General features: G+C 41.0%; 1 protein-coding gene across 1 annotated transcript in view; it reads right to left on the reverse strand.

Moving 5' to 3' along the window:
- Nucleotides 1-21,993, reverse strand: part of LOC143882142 (mitochondrial Rho GTPase 1-like) — a 46,062-nt gene extending 24,069 nt beyond the window's left edge. Inside the window, exons 1-6 of the mRNA XM_077385583.1 lie at nucleotides 21,572-21,993; nucleotides 21,009-21,141; nucleotides 20,259-20,408; nucleotides 12,653-12,829; nucleotides 12,265-12,516; nucleotides 11,837-11,905 (exon numbers count right to left, since the gene is read on the reverse strand). Of these exons, the coding sequence (XP_077241698.1) occupies nucleotides 11,837-11,905; nucleotides 12,265-12,516; nucleotides 12,653-12,829; nucleotides 20,259-20,408; nucleotides 21,009-21,141; nucleotides 21,572-21,786 (996 nt within the window). The 5' untranslated portion in view covers nucleotides 21,787-21,993. The remainder of the gene's footprint in view (nucleotides 1-11,836; nucleotides 11,906-12,264; nucleotides 12,517-12,652; nucleotides 12,830-20,258; nucleotides 20,409-21,008; nucleotides 21,142-21,571) is intronic.
- Between the last annotated feature and the right edge of the window lie 3,376 nt (nucleotides 21,994-25,369).

Genomic DNA, 25,369 nt, shown 5'->3' on the forward strand with positions numbered 1-25,369 from the left:
TTGTTTGATTTTCCAAACCTGAATCTGGTCCAGTTGTAAAAAAAAAATCTGCAATATTATCTACACTGCACCATATGTAGGAGCACTCTCCCCTCGTTAATTCTTTGGACTCCACCCATTCCTCTCCACCCCATATTTTCACAATAATTTCTCTCCACGGGCTCAACTCCTCTGCTCCAAAGATCAAAAGCCACCTGCTGAGGAAAGTTTGGTTCATCAATTTATCTCCTTAAATCTTACTACACCTAAGACAACCTCTCATTTTGATTTACAAACCATATTCCATGGTTCCAAATGATATGTTCGGTCTTCCTCCCAATCATTCCTTATATTTGTTGTTATTCTTCTCCATTCGATCCAAGATACTACGTGGGCAAGGAAACAATGACATGTAGTCAATAGGGGTATTTGCAAGTGTTGATTTTAACAATGCTATTCTTCCCTCAAGTGAGAGAAGTCCCCTCATCCAAGAGGAAAGTTTCCTTTCAAACTTCTTAACCACCAGATTCCATAGGGTTTTATCTGGCATACCCACACATAAAGGTAGACCAAGGTTAAAGCTTGGGAGATCCGCTCTTATACACCCAAAATATTGGTAATCGCCACCAAGGTTTTAAATTTCGGTTTCGGGGTATATTTCGGTCCCCACCGAAACCGAAATTTCAACCGAAATACCAAGAGTTCGGTCGAAATTTGGTAAAGGGGGTCGAAATTTTGGGCCGAAATTACCGAAATTTTGGCCGAAATAATGTACGTTTCGACGATTTCGATTTCGGTCTCGACCAAAATCCGCCGAAATTCCGAATTTCGGAATAAATTTAAAACCTTGATCGCCACAACATATTGATCTTCCACTCTCACCCCCACTGACTTTGAGATAATCAGTCGTTGATCCCACTTTATAGAAGCAGTACTAATTTAAGTCTTCTAGCCTACTCAATGGAAGCTCCACAAAAATAATTCTGTATAAGATTATGTAAGCCCAATGGTTCACACCTTGGCACTCCCATCTTATTTTGATGATTCCAAACACAATTGATTTTGTGTTGCTAATATGTTTATTAATTGAGTTACAGATTTTTGTGATTACTTGTGCAAATTCAATGATGCTTGGATCAAGGCATTGAAGCCCTAATTGGAGCATCAAATAGAGAAGCCTTAGAAGATCCAAGGAATCAAAGGGACTTGAAGTAAAGACCTAGTTGAAGAACTAGTTGATGACTTGTGGAGTTGCAAGAATGTATTTGTACAATCCTTAGCTTAGGGTTATTAAAGACTCAAAGGAGGTATTAATAAGGTTCTAAATAATATAAAAGTATAAAGTAAAACACATGGACCAAAGCCAAAGTGCCAAAAGAAAGTTTAGAAATGAAAGAGATCTAAATTGGCACTAGCTTAGTTGACCATTGTCCATTCCCTTAAGGATAATGACTATAAAATATTTTCAAATGATTTTTTAATTATTTTTAACAGATAGATCTCCTACTTCTCATATCTGTAGAGCTCAAGAACGTCAAAATCTGATAAGAAACAAAGGAGATATGAGTTTTACAAGTTAACAGTGCAAATCTGGAATCCATGTACGGACCTCGGTGCAGCCCCTCGCTGACACAACCCCCTCATACTAACATGATGATTGGCCTACAAAACTCAAAGTTTCTTGCGCAGGGTGGGGCAACGACTCCATCGAGCAATCGCCACAGGCCAGTTTGTTTGGCATAAGGTTTTGGGGGGTTCATCAATTAGTGAACCTCCGGTGCTGGTAAGGTCGAGACCGTGGTCGTCTCATGATTTATGGGATCTAGTTGAGAATGGATTTTCAGATTTTGAGTTTCAAGATGAAAGATGGCTTCAAATGACGCATTCTTCGTACTTTCCCACGGAGGTCCGTATATGGATTCCAGATTTGCATTGTTAACTTGTAAAATTCATCTCCTTAGTTTCTTATCGGAGCTCCACCATTCACGGACCTCCGTGGGATTCCACGGAGCTCCGTGAAGGGTGCTGTCTAAAAATAAAAATAGGCCAACGGCTCACACGGAGCTCCACTGGTAGCCTCCATACTAGCCGTTGGGGACCCAATAATGGCTAGTTTTGGATTCCTTTGCCTATACAAAGGCCTCTAACCTTCTTAAACATAGATCCAACATTCCCAAGCCTCATTTGAACATATTTTGAGTTGGAAAAACAACTTTGAGACTCTCTTGCTCAATTAGCAAAGGATTGGACCTAGGACTTCATTGTATATCTTCATCTACTTTATTGTAACCCTCGGAAGGGATTTTTGTTTCCTTATTCAAAGATTGTAATAGGGCGAGTGTGGAGACGCGTAGCCATCTCCAGAGCCAGTGTGAGACGCAGAGTTATCTCGAATGTAATTGGTTTGGTCCTCACCATTAAGACAAACTTGGTGGAGTGGAGTAGGTCCTTGGCTTGGACCGAACCACTATAAATTCGATGCACTATGCTCCTTATCTTTTCTCTTTATTTCATTTGTGCATTTGGTTTTATATTCATTTGTGGATTGTTTGCCATTTAAGTTTTAAATTCCGCATTGTTTTTGGCAAGGTTTTTTAAACCCAATCCCCCCACCCCAAAGGCTAGGTTGCCATCTGGGCCAAAGTTGAATTCATATTATCATCTTCAAGCTATAAATGGACTCCGAGGTTTGAATTGCCCACCCTAAAGTGGTGAAATAAGCTCCTCTAGTAGCCTTGTCCATCATCTAACTCAACCACTATTGTGAATAGGAATGGAGGGAGAAGAGAGAGGGGGAAGGGGGGGAATCACCTCCCCTAAACACTCCAGAACTTTTGATTCTAGAAGTTAATATCCATGCGATAATTTATGCATACTTCCAATGAGACTAATCAACCAAAAGTCCTCCAACTCCACCCCGTCTTGGGAGTAAGAGCCATATATGATGCGCCACAATGCATATCCATCCAGCTCTCTAATACTCAACTCAACTCAACAAAACTTTGTCCCAAACTAGTTGGGGTCGGCTGAATGAATCCTTTAGAAAAAAATTCCTGAAGAAGGTGAAAGGAATCTATCCGGCTATAATCCTGGCTCTAGTTGGGTTCTACGTGGATCATTTTCCTCCATTCTATCCTATCCAAGGTCATGTTCTCTGTTAGGTTCCTAGCCCTAGGGTCTTTCCTCATTGTTTCTACCTAAGTTGTTTTCGGTCTGGCCCTACCTCGTTTTACTCCACCAACTTGGCACGAGTCACTTCTTCTCACTGGAGTATCCAAAGGCCTACGTTGGATATGCCCAAACCATCTTTAGCGGTGCTCTCTCATCTTCTCCTCAATTGGTGCCACCCCCACCTTTTTACGGATGTCATCATTTTTAATTCGATCTAACCTTGTGTGGCCGCACATCCATCTAAGCATTTGCATCTCCGATACACTCATCCTATGCACATGTTGCCTCTTGGCGGACCAACATTGTGAGCCGTACAGCATGGCTGGCCTCACGGCTGTGATATAAAACTTTCCCTTCAACTTTGTAGGTATTTTACGATCGCACAGGACTCCTGAAGCATGCTTCCATTTCAACCAACCTGCTCTTAATATTTGGTTAACATCCTCTTCAATCTCTCCTTCCTTATGTAGGATTGAACCAAGATAGCGAAATATATCCCTCTTAGGTACCTCCTGTCCAGTCATATTTACTACATCCTCATTCCGCCTCTTTACATCACTAAAGTTGCACTCCATATACTCTGTCTTAGTCCTACTCAGTCTAAAACCTTTGGATTCCAAAGTAGTTCTCCATAACTCTAACTTAGCATTAACTCATGCTTTGGTTTCGTCAATTAATACTATGTTAACTGCAAATAACATACACCATGGCACCTATTCCTGAATACCCTCAGTAAGTTCATCCATAACTAGCGTCAAAAGATAAGGGCTTAGAGCTAATCCATGGTGTAGCCCTATTGTGATTGGAAACTCACTAGACGTGCCATCCGTGGCTCTGACACTAGTTACAGCTCTCCATCGTACATATCCTCAATCACATCAACATATTTAGTAGGCATTTGTTTTCCTTTCAAGGACCCACCACATAACACTCCTGGGAACCCTATCATACAATTTCTCCAAATCAATGAAAACCATATGAAGGTCCTTTTTATTTTCTCTAAATCTCTCCATTAACCGTCAAATCAAGAAGATAGCTTCCATAGTCGATCGTCCGGGCATTAAGCCAAACTGATTCTCTGACACCTTAGTCTCTTTTCTTAGTCTGTGCTCAACTACCCTCTCCCAAAGCTTCATGGTGTGCCTCATTAGCTTAATTCCCCGGTAATTGGTGCAACTCTGAATATCCCCTTTATTCTTATAAATAGGTACTAATGTACTCTTCCTCCACTCATGAGGCATCTTCTTAGTCTTCAAAATATTGTTAAATAATCTAGTTAACCAAACCAAACCCACATCACCCAAGCATCTCCAAGTCTCAATAGGCAAGCCCCCCTAGCCTTACCTAATTTCATATTTTTCATAGTTACTCTTACCTCTGATGTTCGGATTCTACGAACAAACCTCCGGTTTGTATCATCAAAAGCGTTATCCAGTTCTCCCAAATTCGCTACAGGTTCTCCATTAAACAACTTATCGAAGTAACTTCCCCACCTCTCTTTAACCTCGTTTTCTTTTACTAACAATCATTGATTCTCGTCTTTGATGCATTTTATATGATTCAAGTCCCTACTCTTCCTTTCACTCATCTTAGCAAGCTTGTAGACATCTTTTTCACCACCAAAATGTCCTTAAATACCACCATAATGTGCTTCATAAATGACCAGCATTCATCATTCAGGATAGAGAGAGAAACAAAATCCCAAAATCCATCTGACCCCATGGCACTATCCCCTTTCATACTAAACGCCTCATTTTCAACCTCTTTTTTAGAAAAATCTTCTTCCAACGGGCTTCTTTTCTTCCTCTAATGCTTTAAAGTTTAAACCCCAAACCCATCCAACTTGGATATAAAGAAAGGATATGATGTATATAACTCATAATAAAAGCAAATAATTTCATTCGCTATCTCCGATACTAGAAAGGATATGATGTGTATAACTCTTTATAAAAGCAAATAATTTCATTCGCTATCTCCGATACCTCATTCCTATCCCATTGACCACTAAACTTGATATGTGATTATGCCTTGTTTTAGCATTTGCTATGCTGCAGAAAAAAGGAGTATTTTCATCTTCCCCTTTCAACCATTTTACTCTAGCCCTTTGTTTCCACTTTGTTTCTTCTTGAATCACAATACTTCTTAGATCTTCTCTGTCTTCTTCAACCACTAGTTCTTCTTCTTCATTTCAATCAAGTATTCTACTGGTCGCTAGTGTCTTCCTTCTTTCCTTCAATCTCCTCCTCCCTATGCTTAGCCCATACATGTAAACTCTTCCTTCACCTTCTTTAGCTTAAAAGCAACTTTTTGTCCAACCCAACCTATTGGGTTCATTACCTACCATCACCCTTTGATATGATCGCTTAACACCCGGTTCCTTGAGCCACCATAACTCAAACCGGAATGGTACTGGTTTCCACGCCCTAGATGGCTTATTAGAGGTGCAAGTTTGGCCCTGTCAGCCCTAACCCGCCCTGAGCCCGAACAGGGTCAAGGCTGGATTTTCTAACCCTGAGGGCGGGTCAGGGTTCATTTTTTTTTACCCTGACTCATGTCGGGCGGGTTTTGGGTTAATGCCTCAGGTACCCTGACCCGGCCCGACCCTGAGTTTTCTATTATAGAATTGAACCATCTGTGCATGTTTCTTTTGCTAATGTTTTCTATTATCTTGGATTGATGTTTCTTTAGATTATTATTATTAATTGTCTCTGTTGCCCGCATGTTGTTGAATTCATATTGTCTTATTTTGTTCCCTTTCTCTGTTTATTGATCATTTTGTTCCATATGATAAGTGGTTGCTTTATTTTTGGCACTCTGAACAGGTATTTGCACTAGGGTCAATTAGGGTCGGCCCGGCCCGGCCCTGCCCAATCAGGGCGGGCCAGGGCCAGCACAATACCCTGTAGGGCGGGTAATGGGTTGAGGTTTTCCGGCCCTGACTCAGGGTCAGGGCCGAGATAATGGGATCCAGGGTTGGGCTAGGGTTTTGAAAAACCCGACCTTGTTGCAGCCCTATGACTTATTATACGATAGTGATCATATGTCCATTTTAGAGATACTCTCTAATATACATGGAAAATGTATCAGTCCCAGTCCCTCCGAATGATAGTGACGAGAGTTGCTTCTTCTCCTTCCAATACCCAAACTTGATGACTATCCTTCCACTCAATATTTTCCACAATTGTTCCTATTTGATTGGAGTGGTGTTGACGTCGATGACTGTGCTTCCCGGTTGGCCTTGATTTTCATTTGAAATTCGGTCCTTACCAAGGACAATGTCCTAGTTCCGTGCCTCCTCATACATTCCTGCAGAAGGTCATACAATTGCAGCCTCAACTTTCCCACTATTGTCCATTGCCCTCACCACCTGAAATTGCTCTCCTCTATAATAATCACTCGATCTGACTCCAAATTTTTGCTTGGACCAAGGTTGATGATCTACTTTCCCTTAACCAAGTATTTCCACGTTATATCCACCATAGGTTCATTTCTCTCAACATAAATCCCCTTCTCTAGTGTTCGGGCCACATTGCATTTTCATCTTGTGGATGGGAATCACATTAGAAGCAATCACTGCCAGATATTGTTTTATTTTCTTTACCTACTGCGCTCTTTACTCTCTGAAACGCAACTTTAAGAAAAGTTTAAGTGCATGTATTTCTTCTTGAGAGAGGAATTCATTGCCCTTGCCCTTTCGTCATTTGCTCTTTTTCCTATCCCCCCACATGTCTGTATCACTATCACAGGGCTTTTCCGCTTCAATTACAAACCCTTGCCCTTTCTTTTCATGACCACCTACTGTAGAAATTTTTATTTAGACCTGTTTGTTTCAATGATGTAAAACATTCTTTTCCTACATATTTTATCCCTAAGACACTACTAGCCATGCCGTTGGATCACGTTCATTCAAAACCAGAGAGATCGTAGCCATGTATTCCCTTGTCAGTCTTTTTTGCCACATCACTCTCCTCAACCTCTCACTTTCCCTTGTGCGACATTTCCATCTCTGTAGCTTTCTTCACCGTCCATCTTGAGGTTTCATGCATCTCCATTTCCACAAAACCGCTGGGAGAACTGATTTTTTCTATAGGCACAACATCATCCCCTTCACTTCTAACTGTCACAGGTCAGGATGATGTCCAACTGCGACACTAACCACCTAGCGTATGAACTGCCATTCCCATTCCCATTATAGGTTTAATCTTGGACTATCCAATCTAGTCCCCAGGATTGGCTCCTCGTCAATATCTATAACCATTCCAAAGATGGTGCCAATCACCTTGATTGTAGAAAAATATCAAGCATGCAATAAAACAGAAAAGATGTGAATCCGGATAGACTTCGCTCCGAGGTCACATGCTAGATATCAAGCGTATAATGATCTTGACATAACCCCTTTAGAATCATTCCCATCCTGCAAATAGATGCGGCTTCCTTCTCCGATCATAGTTCAAACAGCAATGTCTCTGGCTCCAATGTTGACAGGCACGTTCCTCAAGAACTACCTCTGCCATTTCATACCCTTGGATTTCAACAGCCAAGCAACATCTGAGCTCCGCTCTCCTGCCTCCTTTCACCTTGATGTTTACCAGAATCATAGGCTCCCCATCTCTTACTTCCACTTCTACAATTTCATCCTAGTAAGCCTTCATTCGACTCACTGATCCCAGATATGATCACCGGCTGGAATCCATTTCGTTATCAAAATTTTGAGCTTGCCTCAGCCGATCTTTATTAACATGTGAAATAAGGTTCTCTTCCCCAACCTTCTTCCTCCTCTGTACCCTTTCAACAACTGGCCATGTCTCCCTCCTGCTTCTTTGTCCCTTCTCGACCTTATTTTCAAACAAACATTGCATGTACCCCTAAATCCATATTTGAGGTATTTTCAGCTTGAGCAGAACCAGTCTCCTTTTTCTCCTCTCTTCTCACGCTGTCAGACCTCTTGATTCTTCTTCACTTTATGGACTTGATCTCCTCTGATACGTTTTTTCACAAACATACAGATTCAGACTCATAATGGAATAGAATTTGATATGACCTCTTTCTTCGAGTCTAACAAAACAACCAATGAAGTAGTAGCTCAACTTTTTTTTTGAATGACAGTAGTAACTGAACTATTAAGGCTGACTTAGTCATCCAATAGTTGGTCTGAGGCACAAGTCGGGCATAACTTGTTTAGGCTTGAACATGGTACACACAAGATCATTATGAGATTAAATAAAAACAAGTCTCCATTACTTTTTTCAAACCCAAAAAATGTGTAGACAAGAATGCCCAATGTGACATGCCCCACATGAGAGAAACTATCACGTACAAATAACATGAACCAGCCTTATCGGAGTCATAAAAAGGGAGAAAGTAAAATAGGATATGGATAAGGAGTAACCCGGGGCATACCCTTAGTCAATCCAAGTATCCTATCCCTTATGCTAGTAGTCTGGGTTTTTGAAGGACTCGACTAAAAATAACCACCTATCCCTTTTTTAATGAAAAAGAAACTTTATTAGAGAAAAAAAGATGAGGGAAGAGCCCGCAACCGAGATGGCCAGTGCAAACATGAGTATAATTAGGAAAACAACAAAAAAGAAAAACAAACAACTGAGACTCTAAAGGGGGGAGAAAATAAAAATCTCCCAAGACGCCCTTCCAATGCCCGCACAGACAAATCTATCTACATCACTATTGGCCGATCTCTTAGCATACTGGAATCAAACTTGGGAATCTGCCCCAAGATCCTGAAACTGGTCAATCATATGGGAAAATCTTCCTTGGTGAGGGTGGCTCCCGTCCATCCACCTGATGACATTAAAGCAAATCTCCCTTCACTATCAACCTGCTTACATCACTCATCTCAGTAATTCTGATTCCTCGCAAGACCGTTCTTAACTCTCTAAACTCTGCTTTCTTGTGAGTTTGCGATCCCAATGGGGCTAGAGAAAGCGCACATGATGAGGCCCAATTCATCCATGAGAACTCCGCCTACTCCTCCCCACTAGAGCATATCTCTCGCCAGCACCACCAAAGATCAGAACTCAATGCAAAGCTATAGGCACGGAAGAATCTTCACCAAGAAAATGGTGAGCGAGATAGCCTTCATAGACAAATAATATGGCCTTTCGACCAAGCCTCTAAAGACATGATCATTCCTTTCTTTCCAAATAGTCCAAATGGTAGCCAGCAACACCACTCTCCACAAAATTCTCCCCTACTCCTCCAAAGATCAAATGACCAACAATCAAGGAGATGAAGAAGCCGAGTCGAGAAAACCGACAATAACCCAAATCTTCAGAGAATGTGACACCAGACTTCTCTAACAATTCTGAAATGGAAAAAGATATAGTCCATAGTCTCCCCTACCATCACACAAAGGGCTCAAATGACGGTGGATCATTTGTGAAATCGTAAATGACACTTAAAGTTTTGTTACTCGAGCTACAATAAACAACAGCACTACTAAGGCGACCCCGACCAATAAAAAACAGCTAAACCAATCTGAACAAATAACCCTATCATTTGTTGTTGCCATTGACTTGTCCACCACAGTTACTCTCCTTTCTACAAGGGTAAAAACATGGAACCACGTTTCTCATCATTCTTCCATCTTTTAACTTTCAATATTTATGACCCGATTTGTACATCCATTCCAATCCACATGTTACTCTGTCTCAAGACCCCATCCCCTGCGGCCAGTGCAAAGCAGCTTCAATCATAGCTATACAGTAATCCTACAACTATGTTACCCGGCTATAACTCAAAAGCTTACTTACACTTGCCAGTCCCATAAGAGAAGGAAGAATAGAATAGCTGGAAGATGAGAGGACAGATTGATAACTCGACTGCAAATGATGGGAATCCTAAAGAAGAGGCATAAGCATTGCCTCTCGATCCAATCCGTCTTTCCTGGCCTCCCCAACACACTCTTGATATGAAAGAAACCTCCTGAATATGTGATAGATAAAAGTAGGAAACATCTTTGGCAAGATCTCTCCTAAGTCATCCGGCGGACATGAGTACATACTTGTTGCAATCGATTACTTCACAAAGTGGATCGAAGCTCAATCATATGCTTTGATATCATCAGCATCAGTTGCAAAGTTCATCAGGGCCAACATCATTTGCAGATACGGTGTTCCACATGAGCTGATTTCAGATAATGGTTCTCACTTCAAGGAGATAGCCTCATTATGCAAAGAATTCAAGATCAAAGACCACGAGTCATCGTCATATCGGCTATAGACTAATGGCGTCGTCGAAGCAGCTGACAAGAACATCAAGACGATTCTTCGCAAAATGACCAAGGCTTACCGAGATTGGTCGAACAAGCTACCGTTTGCACTTTGGACCTACAAACGTCAGTCCTTACTTCTACAGGGGCTACTCCGTACTCACTTGCATATGGTATGGAAGTTGTACTGCCAATCAAGCTAAAAATCCCTTCACTAAGGATTCTAATAGAAAGCAGTCTACCAGAATCTGAATGGACCTGCATCCGACATCAGGAATTGTACATGATGCATGAGAAGAGAATGAAAGCATCGTATCACGTACAAGGCTATCAGCGCAGAATAGAAAGAGCTTTCAACAAGAAGGTTCGAAGAGACCTCTGAGAGGGGGATATGGTGCTTAAAGAATGCCGAGCTCCCGTCTTCGATCCTGAGGGAAGATTCAGGCCTAACTGGTCTGGACCCTACATCGTTGACGAAATCTTGTCTGGAAAAGCCGTCAGATTTCTTGATCAAAATGGAGATAAAATATCAGAGCCTACTAATCTCGATCAACTCAAAAGATATTACACTTGAATATCAGGAGGCCATCATTGGCCAACCAGAGCCTAAAATGACTCACCTGAACAGAATTCAAACCCTTTTTGAAGACACTGTGAAAACTCTCGAACTACACGGACCTACTCCCAACACAGGGCTCAATGTTAGATTATAAGCATCTTGCACTTTTGCAAATGATCCACCGTCATTTGTGAAATCGTAAATGACACTAAGTTTTGTTACTCAAGCTACAATAAACAACAGCATTACTAAGGTGACCCCGACCAATAAAGAAACAGATAAACCAATCTGAAAAAATAACCCTATCAATTGTTGTTGCGATTGACTTGTCCATCACAGTTACTCTCCTCTCTACAAGGGTAAAAACATGGAACCACATTTCTCATCATTCTTCCATCTTTTAACTTTCAATATTTATGACTTGATTTGTACATCCATTCCAATCCATATGTTACTCTGTCTCAAGACCCCATCCCCTGCGGCCAGTGCAAAGCAGCTTCAATCATAGCTATACAGTAGTCCTACGACTACTGCCTGAATAAGCAACAGATCCAAGTAGGTAACTCGTAAGCAAAAATAAGGCATGTTATTCAAGAACTGAGTTATCAAAAAGTTCTCGTTATGATTTTAAGAAACAACTAGCATACCAACCCAAACAAAAAGGGGGGGGGGGGGGGGGGGGGAGGAACCTGCATCAATAAGAAAGAGAACACAAAATATCAACAGCTAAATGAGAAATCCTATCACCAACAGAAATGGAACTGGGATAAGTATGTATTTGTACACATTTAGACATATGTATTATGATATGAACTAACAGAGAACATTTGAAGCTGTAAAAGCATTAAAATATATACTTGACATCATCAGTAAGAGGATAAAGAAGTGATAATACATACACCATCAATGTCAAACATGAAGAAGGTTCCTTTCAGGAACTCCACAATTTCATTTGTCAGCTCAACATTCTGAAATACAATACATACGAGTATTATAGGGAGCTCCAAATAGCACTTCAAAAACAGAAAGAAATCAGAGAAAAGGTACAGCAGAAAAATTTAAAGAAAAAACATAAACATTATTCTGAGACAGATGAAAGTTTTTGAACATATAGGCTCTATAAACTAATTAATCCAATTACTAACACTCAAGTAAACTTCTTGCAAAATAGAAGTCTTGCTAAAACTACAATGCATAAAATTCATTTTTCAACAGAACTTCAGGATTTTAAAGCTTCGCAGAAACAGATATCTTGTAAAATCTGCATAAGCATCTCTGCAAACATTGGAGTTACAAGAATCTAAAGTTAATTTGATGAGAAGCACACCTGATCAGGAGCGCGTTTGAAAGATACTGAAATAAGATCATCTCTGAGTTTAAGATCGTTGTCATATCCAAATTTCCTCAGGACTGTCCATGTTGTTTCAAGACGCCCTTTTTCTATAAACAGAGCATGCAGAAATAGAAATCCTGTCAAGGTAAGACCACGTTCACTGACCCCCTCAGGCAACTTTTCTTGTACAACCTTCTTGACACCCACTATTTCAGAAGGTTGAAGTGGAGCATTAAAACATCGAACCTGCATAAACGCATTTTGAAGTCATTTCAGAATGGTAGACAATGCATCTAAATGTAACGTGTCACTCTACTTCTAAAACTGCAAAGCAAGGTAAAACATAAAAAAAGAAAATTCCACTGAGTATATAGATAAACACCTGAAAATCATTCAACTCTGCATCACTGAGAGCACCATCCCTGTCATGATCACAAAGAATGAATATCCGCTTTAGAGCTCTCACACATCGAGGCTTCAAAGTCTGTATCTCTTGATCAAATAGTGGTGCTGTTGGATGAAGCACTGCCTTTTGAGCATAATAGAAAACCTCGGGGACCTGCACAAGAAGATATATACTAAAATTAGTAAGGCAAAAGAACCGAAATACAGTGAGAGGAAAAATATAAGTTTGAGAAATCAACAAAAAGGATACATGAAAGAAAAGCCAAAAGTAATTTCAGTAGAATATTAGCAGCAAAGATTTATGCAACGTAGAGTATGGGTGAAAGTGAGAAATGAGAAATCTAAAGCTCTCAGCTACAAAGCAGCGATTCAGATGTGAGAATTGAACTGAATGGATGTTCTAAAGGTTAGGTGGGGTCCATGCTGTTGATCTACAGTAGCATGCTTCATCTAAAGAAGAATGTTAAATCAAAGATAGAGGACAAGTTCTCCAAAGATGATATATGCGTCGCATTTACAAGCCTTGATAGGGCCAAAACTTCTGGCCTCGACATATTTTCTTTTTGTTTGTTCCAAGAATTCTCAAAGACAACCAAACAGGAAATCATGGAAGTTTTCCCTCTTCTGACAAGGTGATCAATTTTTTTTTAATGGCAAAAAGATTTCATTAAATGGAAAAAAAAAAAAAAACAGAGAACAAGACCGCGCTGGTCAAATACAAGAGGAAGCACACAAACAAACTACACTAGAGAAGTATAATGAAATATCGAAAACAAAAACAGTCAAGGGGGAAGGTGATCAAACAGATCCAATCTGGGCTAATCACACTATCTCTGGCCAAACGATCAGCCTCAGCATTAGTAGATCTCCTAACGTGCTGAAATGTAACCAGGTATCCCTTCAAACGCTCATGGATTTCATCAATCAAGTATGCAAATCTCCGGGGAGAGAAGGTTTTGCGGTCCCAGCCATTTGATCACATTAAGAGAGGCTCCTTCAACAATCAACCAATCTAAAATATTGCCGTCAGAAAATCAAATACCATCCAATACTGACAATAACTTCAGCTTCATTGGAATCCTTCAACCCAATCGGACTAGAAAAGGCACACTTAATGAACCTGTCCTCATCTCTTTAGGACCCCCAACTCCAGTCGGTCCAGGGTTGCCAATGCTTTGAACCATCAAAGTTCAATTTCAGCCAACCTGGGGGCGCGAGAGAGCACTAAGGCACGGAAAAATCGGACTCCTCTACACTGTAGCACATCTCCTTACAGAACCATCTAAGAGCGTGGAAACCAAGGTTACCTGGAACGCGGTTTGTTCCGGTACGCGGTACGATGAGGGTAGGTTAAGTCAGTTGGCTATTTTAGCTCACGGGTCAATGTGGAGTGCAAATCTAGGTCACTCTAGTACTCTATATACATAATTTCATATATTTTTATAAGAATATCATTCTATAGTCCATACCACATACATTTAATGAACAAAACCAAAAACCTCGTGTATGCCATTCATATATATTCAAAATGAAAATTCCAGTTCCAATCCAATCCATAATATATAAAATTTAAAGATCTCCAGATATCACTAAATTAAGTACCAACATATATTGCATTCTCAATCTTAAATGAAAGCAAACAGAAAATAACTACTCGGGTCTGTAATAAGAACATAAAAATCTGAACAAACTAATAAGCTACTGTGCAACTCTCTTTTCCAAGTCCTCTTAAGTGTTCCCTCCATCTATGCATCTCTCCCTTTCACGCGGGTCCCCGGATCGCCATCTTTGGTGATCCGGGTCGCAAACGACCCACGTTTCGGGTCGGCGACCCCGGATCGCGGGTCGGAGGATGGGAGGGCGATCCCGGTAACTTTGGTGGAAACAAATCTAAAGCAAGGAAACACTCAAGCTCACCTTGATGGTAACAGCAATCACCTTCAAGAAAAGAGGTGAGGACATTTTACTTTGTTGTTAAACACGTGATTATTCCTTTCTTTCTACACTGCCCACATGGTAGCAAGTGACACTAAATTGCATAATATTTTCCCTCTAGCCGGCAAGGGAGCTAGTGCCCAACTCCCCACAAGCTATTCCAGCCATGGGGAAAGACCCAAATAATGCCAAGATGATCCAATATGTGGTTCCACACCTCTCTAGTTATCTTGCAATGAATAAAAAGGTGGTCTACCAACTCACCACCCTCTAATCACATTGTGCAATGATAAACAACAAGAAATTTTCAGCTAAAATTATCTACCGTCAAAATCTTAGCCAGGGTCGTGGGCCACCCGAAGGCGCACACACTTGGGAACGCTGGGATCCTCCGTATTCTATTTGCTGGAAAGGTAGGCAGAGCTAATGCAAGCTGCAGGTAGAAGCATTTGACGTTGAAAACCCCCAGATTCTTTTGATGCTTTTATTTCTCTTCATAGAAAGAGTCTAGACCATTTACAAACCCGGCCACTAATCCAAGATACCCTGCCATTACCATTCAAAAGAATCCTGAATGGTTACATCAAAGGCACTCGCTACCGCGAAGAGATCCGGGACCAATTCCATAAGAGGCGCGAGGCGCGCCTCCACACCCCACTAGTCTTTCCAAATTTTCACTATATCCATTATACACTCACTATATCCAATACCTTTCATGAACCTGGGGTTCATTTTAAGAACATCTCTCCACACCGTCATAACCCAACTTTTGTATGTAATCTGAAGTCCATCCTTCATGGCAGATCCCATATTTATGCTCGATAATCAAATGCCAAAGATAATTTCTCCATTCTCCAAACCTCCACAATCACTTCCCAGGTAAAGCATAACTCAAAAATCTAAGGTTGTGCGTACCAAGCCCAACAGCTGATTTAGGTCCACAATCATTTTACCAAGTGCATCCGCTTTTCATCATCTGATCCCCATCCCCCCCACAAAACCCCCAAACAAAAAAAAAAAGGAAAGAAAGTTTCTCAGCAGCAGCTGCTCAATTCTTTTGATTACACTTATCAGGCATTTTAACACTGGAATAAAGTAAATACGAAGATGAGCCAAAACTGCCTTTACAAGACTTATCCTGCCCCCGAGGTATATAAGACATTATCCACTTTTTCAATGATCGAGTCCCATGCCATCTTCTTCTTTTTAAATGGTACCACGACATCTTCTTTGGTCTACCTTCTCACAAAGGGATGCCTAGATACTTGGAAGGGGGCATATCCACATAGCAAACAAGTAATCTTGCATACTTGACACTTTATTCATTACTCAAATGAATACCCATCAACCCAACTCAACTAAGCCTTTGTCTCTAGTTGGGGTGAGCTAATGAATCCTTTAGAAAATCTTTATGAAAATGAATACCCATCAAACGTTTTAAATTTCGGTTTCGGTGTCGGCCACCACCGAAATCGAAATATTTCGGTTTTAGTGGGAATTTCGGCCGAAATCATGTAAAATTAGGTTAAAATTTTCTGTATTTTTAAAATCTCCATGGAAATGTCTAAAATTACGATGGAAATTTCGGCAATTTAGAAATTTCGACAATTTCGGTGAAAATTTTTAAAATTTAGGCGGAAATCTCTAATATTTCAGTAAAAAATTTATAATTAAGGGTGATTTCGGTTGAAATTTAGACAATTTAGGCGAAATCCTATAAAAATCCCGTTTATGATGTATTTTGTTTCGGGCTTGGCCAGAACCAAAATTTCGGATTTCGGCCAAAATTTAAAACTATGTCCATCAACTTAGTTTTACCAGAGTCTTCTCTTCCAAGTTACAACATAACATCGAAGGATAGCTTTCAACTTCAGCAACTATTCCTCCTCGTCCTTACTACACAAAAGAGTATCAACAACGTACCGAAGATGAGTGATCTCCACGCCCGAGTTCCCTACTCAAAAACCTTCAATGCAGCCACACCACCTCCCCTTATCAAGCATTATGCTGAGAGTTCCGCCATCAAAGTGAACAGAAATGGAGATAAGGGATCACTCTATCGTAAAAACCTAGAAGACTAGAAAAAAAAAAACTTAAGGAATACCATGTAAAAGAGTTGAAACCCAAGCAAAAGATAAGCATTTATCAATCCACATTCTCAATCTAGGCCAAAAGCCCATCCTTCCCATCAAGTATTCAAGAAAATGCCAATCCACTATGTTATAAGCTTTAATGCAGGCAGACTGGTTAGGGGAAGTGATATTGTGCATGACTTCTTTAATTCTCTCAGAAAGGACCTCAGCCAACAGTTTATATACACATCAAACTAACTACTAGGTCAGAAATCAGAGATTTTATCTGCTCCTTCGACTTTCGGAATCCACAAAATGAAAGTTGCACATGTACCTTTATTCACCACTAATCCCTCATGAAACACTTTAAAAATAAAACCCATAAGCTCACCTTTCACAACATCTCAGCAGGTCTGGAAAAAAGACAGACAGAAACCAACTAGTCGCGGTGCACGATCACCTTCCCTCGAAAAGAGACCAGCTCTAATTTCCTCTTCCTCAAACGGACTCAACAATTCTCGATCTGGCGCCTCCATTTGATCAAATTCCACTCCTGTGGTGAAAGAGTGTAATACTCCTAAACAGAAAATAGAGTTCTATAAAACTTCACAATCTCTTCAGAAATCTCCTTGTCCTCGCATCTTTGCCCTCATGTGTGAATTTTTATATTTTTTTTCTGCTGCATTTTTTCTCTTCTTTTTTTTCTCTTCTGTTTTCAATAAATTTTGACCACGGAGAGGATGGAAGGTTTAGGAGAGCAAAATGATCACTAGGATTCTGCTAGAGGCAAAGCAGCAGTAAGCTACGAAAAGGCAGGGGCGAGAAAGCGATTGACTTCGGGAGATCGTGATCCAATGAGTGAGATCAATCACCAGGTATGTGGAGAAGTGCATCGGACAAGTCAGATGGTAGAAAATTCAAATGCAGTTAATTCTTTGAGCGTTCAGTCAGGCCTTTTTTTAATTTCAAACAGAGTGTCAGGGGCATGCATCTAGCAGCACGCCTTTTTTTCAACTGACCCTCGATGGAGGTATATTGTTTGCGCGACAGGTGTCCCTTTCAGGTTCTGATGTTGGTCTTTTCTACTATGTCGTATCCTATTAAGGACACCCCTAGGATTTTGGCAGAGTTGGTTTATGTTGAAGGAACCGAGGCTATCCTTAGCGAACCAGTGGTTTTGGTGGGTGATGGTTAAGCAAAGCAGCAGTGCAGACGTCCCCACCACAGGTCACATTCCCCTTAGTGAAATGCTCATATGGCTGGATGACCTAGGAATAGAAGGTGAACCTCTAGTCGTGCAAGAGGAGCATTCACTCCAATGAAGAACAGCCATGCAGCATGGTGAACTCCAGTGGTCAGAAGGGGTTATTTGAAGTTGGATCTCACTAGCTGCTCCCCACCGTCATCTCCAGTGCTTAGCAAAGAATTGGAGGAGATGTCGAAAACGTAGCTGGGGTGACGGGGGACCCTCGTTTGTCATTCATGCTGGGAAGTTGCGGGATCGAGGAAGTTGCGGAAAGTCGATCTCTGATCCATCTTGATGAGATTGAATTGGGAGGTGAACTCTGGTAGTACATCAACCCATAGAAAGATCTCGAATCAACTTGTAGGTCTCATGGTATATCTCAGTATAGATGATGATACCAGGGATCTGTATTTGTTTATATACTCTCCCAGTGGATGGGTAATACCAGGAATAGTGATTTATGATACTATTAACAATAACACTGTTGGGTGTAAGAGTGTGCTTCTAAATGACAATATTTCCCTGGTAATCCCCCTTCAAGACATTATTTCGAACTGGTTATTGGTAAGAACATTGTACTCCCTTCCTGACCCCTGAATATCATTTTACTCTTTCACTTTCGTTTCTAGCTCTTTGCTCTAGTTTTCTTCTTTAAAACCTGTTGCATGATCCTTGTTGTTCTCTTGATCCCTATCAATATTAAATGCTTTTCTAAAACTTAAAAAACGGAAGGTACATCTCATCACAATGCGAATCCAAAGGCCAGTTAAAGAAACTAGCACTTTCTTAATATCTGTAACTCCATATCCCTGGAACAATACGGTAGTGTGACTTCCGAACATGAACTAAAAGCACCCTCTTCTACGGCAGCGGCCACAAACTACATATGCCTAATGGGGGGCCTCCATTCAAGCAGTGATCAAAGGAGAAGATTTTACGTACATGGAACTTCACACTCATCAAAATTCAACATTCCATCCAAAAAAACCCTTTCTGGATCTAAACACAACAGCAACAGAAAAATATATTATTGCCTTTCACCCCAGCACAGGTTTATGAGTAACCAACTTGGGAAGAGATTGCAAATGACAAGATCAAAAGCAATCCCATGATCCATTCCTGCTCAAAACTCTCTACTTTCAAAAGTTAGGGCACTCAAAAGCATGGTTTTAAATTTCGACTGAAATCAGAAATTTAGGACCGAAATTTCGGATTTCGGTGGAGACCGACACCGAAACCACCAAAAACCGAAACAGTCATTTATTTCGGCCGAAATTTCGGAATTTCAGTGTTTTCGGCAAATTAATTTAATATTTCTTTCGACCGAAATTTAATATTGAATAAAATATTGGTTTCGATTTTTGTACCAGATTTCAACCGAAATTTCGAAATTTCAAGGTCCGAAACCGAAATTTTAAACCTTTCTCAAAAGCATGGTTTAAAATTTCGACCGAAATCCGGAATTTCGATGGGGACCGAAATCGAAATTTACTGAAATTCAGCATTTCGCCAATTACCAAATTTAGGCCAAAATTTTGGAATTTTGGAATTTCGGTCCGAAATGCCGTTTTACTGTAAAAAAAAATTGCTACAAAATTTCGGCCCGAAATTTCGGAATTTCAAACCGAAATTCCAATGCTTAATATGAAATTTCGGATTTCGCCGAAATTTCGGTTTTCTGTCAGGTCCGAAGCAGTTACCGAAACCGAAATTTTAAACCATGCTCAAAAGTACACGTTTCTCACAGTCTTCAAATTTTAAAGCTCGGCTCTATATGGATGAGTCTGAATGAATCAATAAACTACGTGTAAAAGCAAATGGATATTTCATTCATGAAATGCATGTTTCTACAAGGATTATTTACAATTGTATAAAATACAATACAGAGCATATGTGGAGACGTAATTTAGCTTGTATGGATGAGTGTGAATGAATAAATAAACTACGAGTAAGAGCAATTGGGCATTTCAGGAATGAAATGCATGTTTCTACAAGGATTATTTCCAATTGTATGAAATACAATATAGAGCATTTGTGGAGACATAATTTAGCCATAGAGAAAAATATAAACACGAATTCATCAACATATAAAATAATTCACTTGAACACATAGGCACAAGTCGATCGTTATTGTTAGCGCCACTAATAGAACTAATGACAAACAACAATAGAGAATGATGGTTACCCAAATAACAACTAGTTGACCCCTAAATCCAATCCAAAATACAGAAATATTAAAGCAAAAGTGTCCATGTGTGCACCAAAGACAGAGCAAACCAAAATGAAAACAGATAGCAGCCAGTGTAACAAGGACTGCAAAAAATTGATACCTGAATTTGCTTCAGCGCCGAACATTCTATACATGTCTCGATCTCCCGAAACTGTTGCATTATCGGCGACATCACCTGCTCCAGGCTCGTCTGCTGGTTGTCATCTCGCAAATCCAACTTGCAACCGACCACTATAACAGGAACCTTAACCTGCCCATAGGAAGAAAATCAGAAAAAACATGAATTAAATTGGTACGCGCCTAGATGGGTCCCACATATGGTAAAATAAATTAATTTATAAGTTTTATAGATCGTGGAATTTTCTCTCTAGTTGTTGGTATGGATAGGATAGGAGTCATGGAGATAAGGGTTTTCTAGATCAGCTTGGGTAGGAGTTTTAGAGTAAGTGGTAAGTGGATTTTCTATTTAGTATAAATAACATGTATATAGTCTTTTTCAAATTAATGTAGGAATTTGTCTCAGAAATTGTGTCTTTGAGCACAGAGGGCCGACCCTTCCCTCGAAGTGGATCAAAGAGGCTAATCTTCCATCTAAGAAGATCAATCAGGCTGCGAACTGATTTGGGTTCGTAACATAAATGAAAAAAAAAACCCTCCAAAATAATAATAACAATAATGTAAATTAAAATAATAATAACAATAATGTAAATTAAAATAATAATAACAATAATGTAAATTAAAATAATAATAACAATAATGTAAATTAAAATAATAATAACAATAATGTAAATTAAAATAATAATAACAATAATGTAAATTAAAATAAAAATTTACAGTAAAGAAAACAAACCTCTAAGCGACGAAGCTCGGGGAGCCAGAAAGTACTCAACCGATCGAGCGTGGCCAGTTGATCACAACCATATGTTAACACAACAGCATCAGCCAGCTTACATTCTGCTGCGAGCTTACTTCTATTCTCCGGTCTACAAATAAATAAATTATATTACTTCTAGTTCCATGTAAGTAAATATAAATAACTCAGAAAAGCATTCTACTGCCTTTATGGCTGGCTTGGAATAAAATCTATTGGTTTAGATTGTGTACTCTTGAATTTCAATCAATAGCTTGGAACAAAATCAACTGGTTTACAACCATGAATTGAGATTTTAGAGGGCATGATTGACTAGACTATTGGGTGAGAAATGGCTAAAAACCAGGAAACAAAAAACCCTACTCAAAATATGAATTATTTTTTTTCCTTGTTTTTTACCACCCGCATTACCCCTCGATCATCACTTGAAAACCCAAATTTATTATGAAAAAAAAAAAAAACATGGTTGCCAAACAAGGATTTAGATTTAAGAAAAAAAAAACTTAAGAAATCAAATCGGGAAAAATTAGTAGATTCCAGACCTAGATGAAGTGTCGATGATCGTGACGGGAACGCGATCGGGGTAGAAATCGGAGGGAAGGCGAGTCGGGGGTAAGACGGGGGGAGCGTTGTCGGGGAAGGATTCGGCGGCGACGGTGACGATGAGGCTGGATTTTCCTGTGCCTTGATCTCCGATTACGACTATTCGGACGCTGCTCCGACCTCCGAAATTCAGAGTCGCAGTTGAATTTGCCATGGAAGAAAAGTAAAGAGGGGATGCAAGATGAGGAGATGGGGACGTTTTTGGTTAAAATGGAAGAGAGTGGTGAGTGGAAATATGGGGAAGATCAAACCCTAGTTTTGGCTGTATTTTGCCCTAAAACTGGGAGTGGGAGCTTAGAAGAGAAGGTAAAGAGAAGAAAAGGTCGGAGAAATGAGTGGAAAGGTAATATTGGAAGGGGAGTGTGATTTGAAGTCAGACAAACCCATTTCGCGAGAGATATCAATTTGTTTTTGTTGCATCGGTGAGATGGTATTGAACTTGTACATGGGTGGCGTTATTTGCGACATCTGATTAGACGTCTAATCACTAAATGTGTTTTGCGGGCCCACCGTCCATGGCCCATCCATAAACTCCGACCTTTTTTCATCTCCACCTGCTTTTACTGGTTGGAGTTTAACAAACTACTGATATTTGCACGATTATGTTTTTACAATGGAGCGAACTCACCTTGTTTTACACTGCGGCTCGCATTCTTCAAACCTAAAACGGCATCTGCCCTTGATAGTTGATCCAACAGCAGCCCCTTAAAGAGTTTGAAAAAGTGGGCTGTTGTTGGATCAAATATCAAGGGTGGATGTCCTGCCAGTGTACGCGCCCCGATCGGGGCACAATATAAAATCTAGTAAAATAAATATTTTACACTCAATTTTTCACTCTAAAAGAAAAGAGCCTCTTCAGCGAGCTGTGAGAGGTTATTACTATTGGGAATAAAATCGGACCGCACGATATTGGCCCCCGCGTGGACCCCTCCCACAGGCAAGACAGGACCGCCATTCATACATGGCCAGCTACCACACCAAGTGCCCGACGGACAAAGGCCCCATGGAGCGGAGATTAGAAGGCCTTCACCCCGAGTAGTGCCTCGTAACCCTTGCAGGCTTGCCTTTTATGGCATCACCATCTCGAGAATCGTTCTCCCCACCCTAGGAGACCGTGCAGCATCTTGTCACTCTCCAGGTTGTCATTACCAGTAGTTGTACGAGATTTAGCCTCCATTGTACGATATATTGTATCTGCTAAGGCGGTAAACTGTTGCCACCTGAGATGACGCAAACTACATGTCTTCTCACATCACTCCTCAGAGCCAGACACGCATGACTTGTGTCTTCAATGATCATCACAGTGTCACGCCATCATCATATCGCACCCTTGAACACGGAACTCGGCCCTGTAAAAGGGAACCCTTCACTCCATGTCCGAAGCTTTTTTGGAGCCTCTAAGGCCTCCTGTTGGAACCTTTCCCTTCTGACCATTATGATCAGAGCACAACACACCTAAACACCACCCCCACTCAGCCCTCTCTCTCTCTCTCTCTCTCTCTCTCTCTCTCTCACACACACACACACGCACACACACACACACACATTAGCGTTCAGCTCTAATTCCGGTGCCTCCGTCTTACTAGAGTGCCGAAGGGTTCCCCCGGAGTTCCAACTGTGGGTGGTCCTTAACCTTTGGTTTGTGACCGTAGGTCATAGGTCGTGGCAATCTCACTCCTAACTATTAGAACCAGATGAAGGCGGGACCCATCACAATCAGGACCGTTTGTACGCTCGGCCAGAAATGAGCAACATCATATTGGCGCCCACTATGGAGCCTTGACATAGCCTCTACGGTAAAAGAGGGCCAACATACCAATTTCGAAGTTTAGCACGCCGGGGGGGGGGGCTGAAGGAGTTTCTGGACGATCGCTCCTCCTCCCTTTTGCTTGCGCTTCCCTTGACAATCTAACACCACCACGAGTTCTACCACAAGAGCCAGTGACAAAGGCAGCCAAACCACCCCAGATCTCAACCTAGCAATGGATGACCCTAAGCCCGGAAATCATCTTCCATCCGTTTCTGACCCACAGCCAGACATAGAAGCGTTATCTTGATGCCCGAAATGCACACACATGCACGTTGAAGACCTTGCTCGCCTTGTTTAGCTGATGGGAAAAAAATGGCAGAGCCGGCTCATCCCAAACCGGACACCCAGTCTCATCATAAGCACGAATATCACCCTACTCAAACCATCCAAGAGGGAGAACATCTCCTTCAACCTTCAACCAAATTTGGGTCACGACTGATGACCGCCCCTTCACCGCCAAAGTTATGGAGGTATCAATCCCCAGAAGCCTCAAGCTACCTCTCTTGTGACCATATGACGGTTACACATATCCAAGAGAGCACATGGACGCCTTCAAGATTACGATGGCCGTAGACGGAGTGGAAGAGCCCATCATGTCCCAAACCTTCCTCGTCACCCTAGAGGAAGCAACGCACACCCAGCATCCCTCCCTTAGCCCCAATTCCATTAGCTCATTTCAAAAGTCGGGCGTACTATTTTTGCGATCACTTTCTCCCCAACTCAAAGTACCATGGGACCCGGGCTCACTGACAACCCTCATGCAGAAGAGCAGTGAGCTGCTAAAAAGCTATTTTACTCAGTACAATGCTAGAGCCATGGAGATGAAAAACTTAACCCGAGAAACTGTTAGAGATTTTGCATTTTCAAAATCATGTATATTACATGTTTTAGTGTTTTGGAAAATGTTTTATCAAAAGCGTTTGGGAAAAAGAAAAAGTTTTCTTGGAAATATTTGCTTTTACAAAAGGATGTAGAAGTGTAGTTGAAAAAGATAGTTCCACATCGGATGAGAGAAAAGAAAGAGAAGGGCTTATAAAGCACTACCTTTTCTAACTCTTGTTGATTGCACATTGGGTTGAACCCATGGTTGCACCCGCGAGACGGTGCAACGCACCGTTCGCACACGCGCACGCGCGCGCGCGGCGTGGGCAATGGGCTATAGGGCGCATAGTGGCGCTTTATTGGCGCTTTTTTAGGCGCACCAACGGTCAAAGGGTGTGATCAAATGGGTTGTGTCCCTTCCCCCAACGGTCATGTGCCAAGGGGGTGCGATCCACACCATAGATGGTTGATCTAACGATGACTGGGTTGGAGAGAGGTTTTACTCAAGCCAACAGTCACATCTAGGATCGATCAGGACCGTTCAATATCAATGGGTGCGATCTAACGGTCAGGTTTCAAACATTCTGGAAAGGTGCCCTGTAGAGGTGTTTTTCACACTGAAAAGACACCAGATGGTCTATAAAAATGTGCAAACTTCAGTCATTTAATATAGAAATCGAATTGGCAATTCTGACTGATTTTACACTCTCTTCTACACTCCTACAAAAATCCCCAAGTATTTCTACATACTGTTTTTTCTTTTGTTTACTGTTCTAGATACTGTTTTTCTGCAGAAACAGAATCTAGAGATTTCTCTAAGGCTTGAAATTTCGGAAGGGCATTTCGGGTTTGATTCCGCTAGTGCTACGCGTCATCAAACATTAGTAGGGCTTCCCTACTAGGCTTCATTGTATCTTGGAGGCAATTCGCGGATCCCCTTTGCACACTACTAGTGGGGGCGAATCTTGTCTTAAGGAAAGTGATATCACGCCTTGAAGCAACAAGTTTCTGTTTTCTATCATCAACAGTACCCTCAACAAATTTTCCAACAATCTTAAGACAAGATTCTCTACTGTTGTTTCAATGGCACTTTATTCAGTTCATC

The sequence above is a fragment of the Tasmannia lanceolata genome, unplaced genomic scaffold, assembly GCF_043159265.1.
Source record: "Tasmannia lanceolata isolate RefF3 unplaced genomic scaffold, GAP_Taslan_0.1 ptg000007l, whole genome shotgun sequence".
In the NCBI taxonomy this organism is placed as follows: domain Eukaryota; kingdom Viridiplantae; phylum Streptophyta; class Magnoliopsida; order Canellales; family Winteraceae; genus Tasmannia; species Tasmannia lanceolata.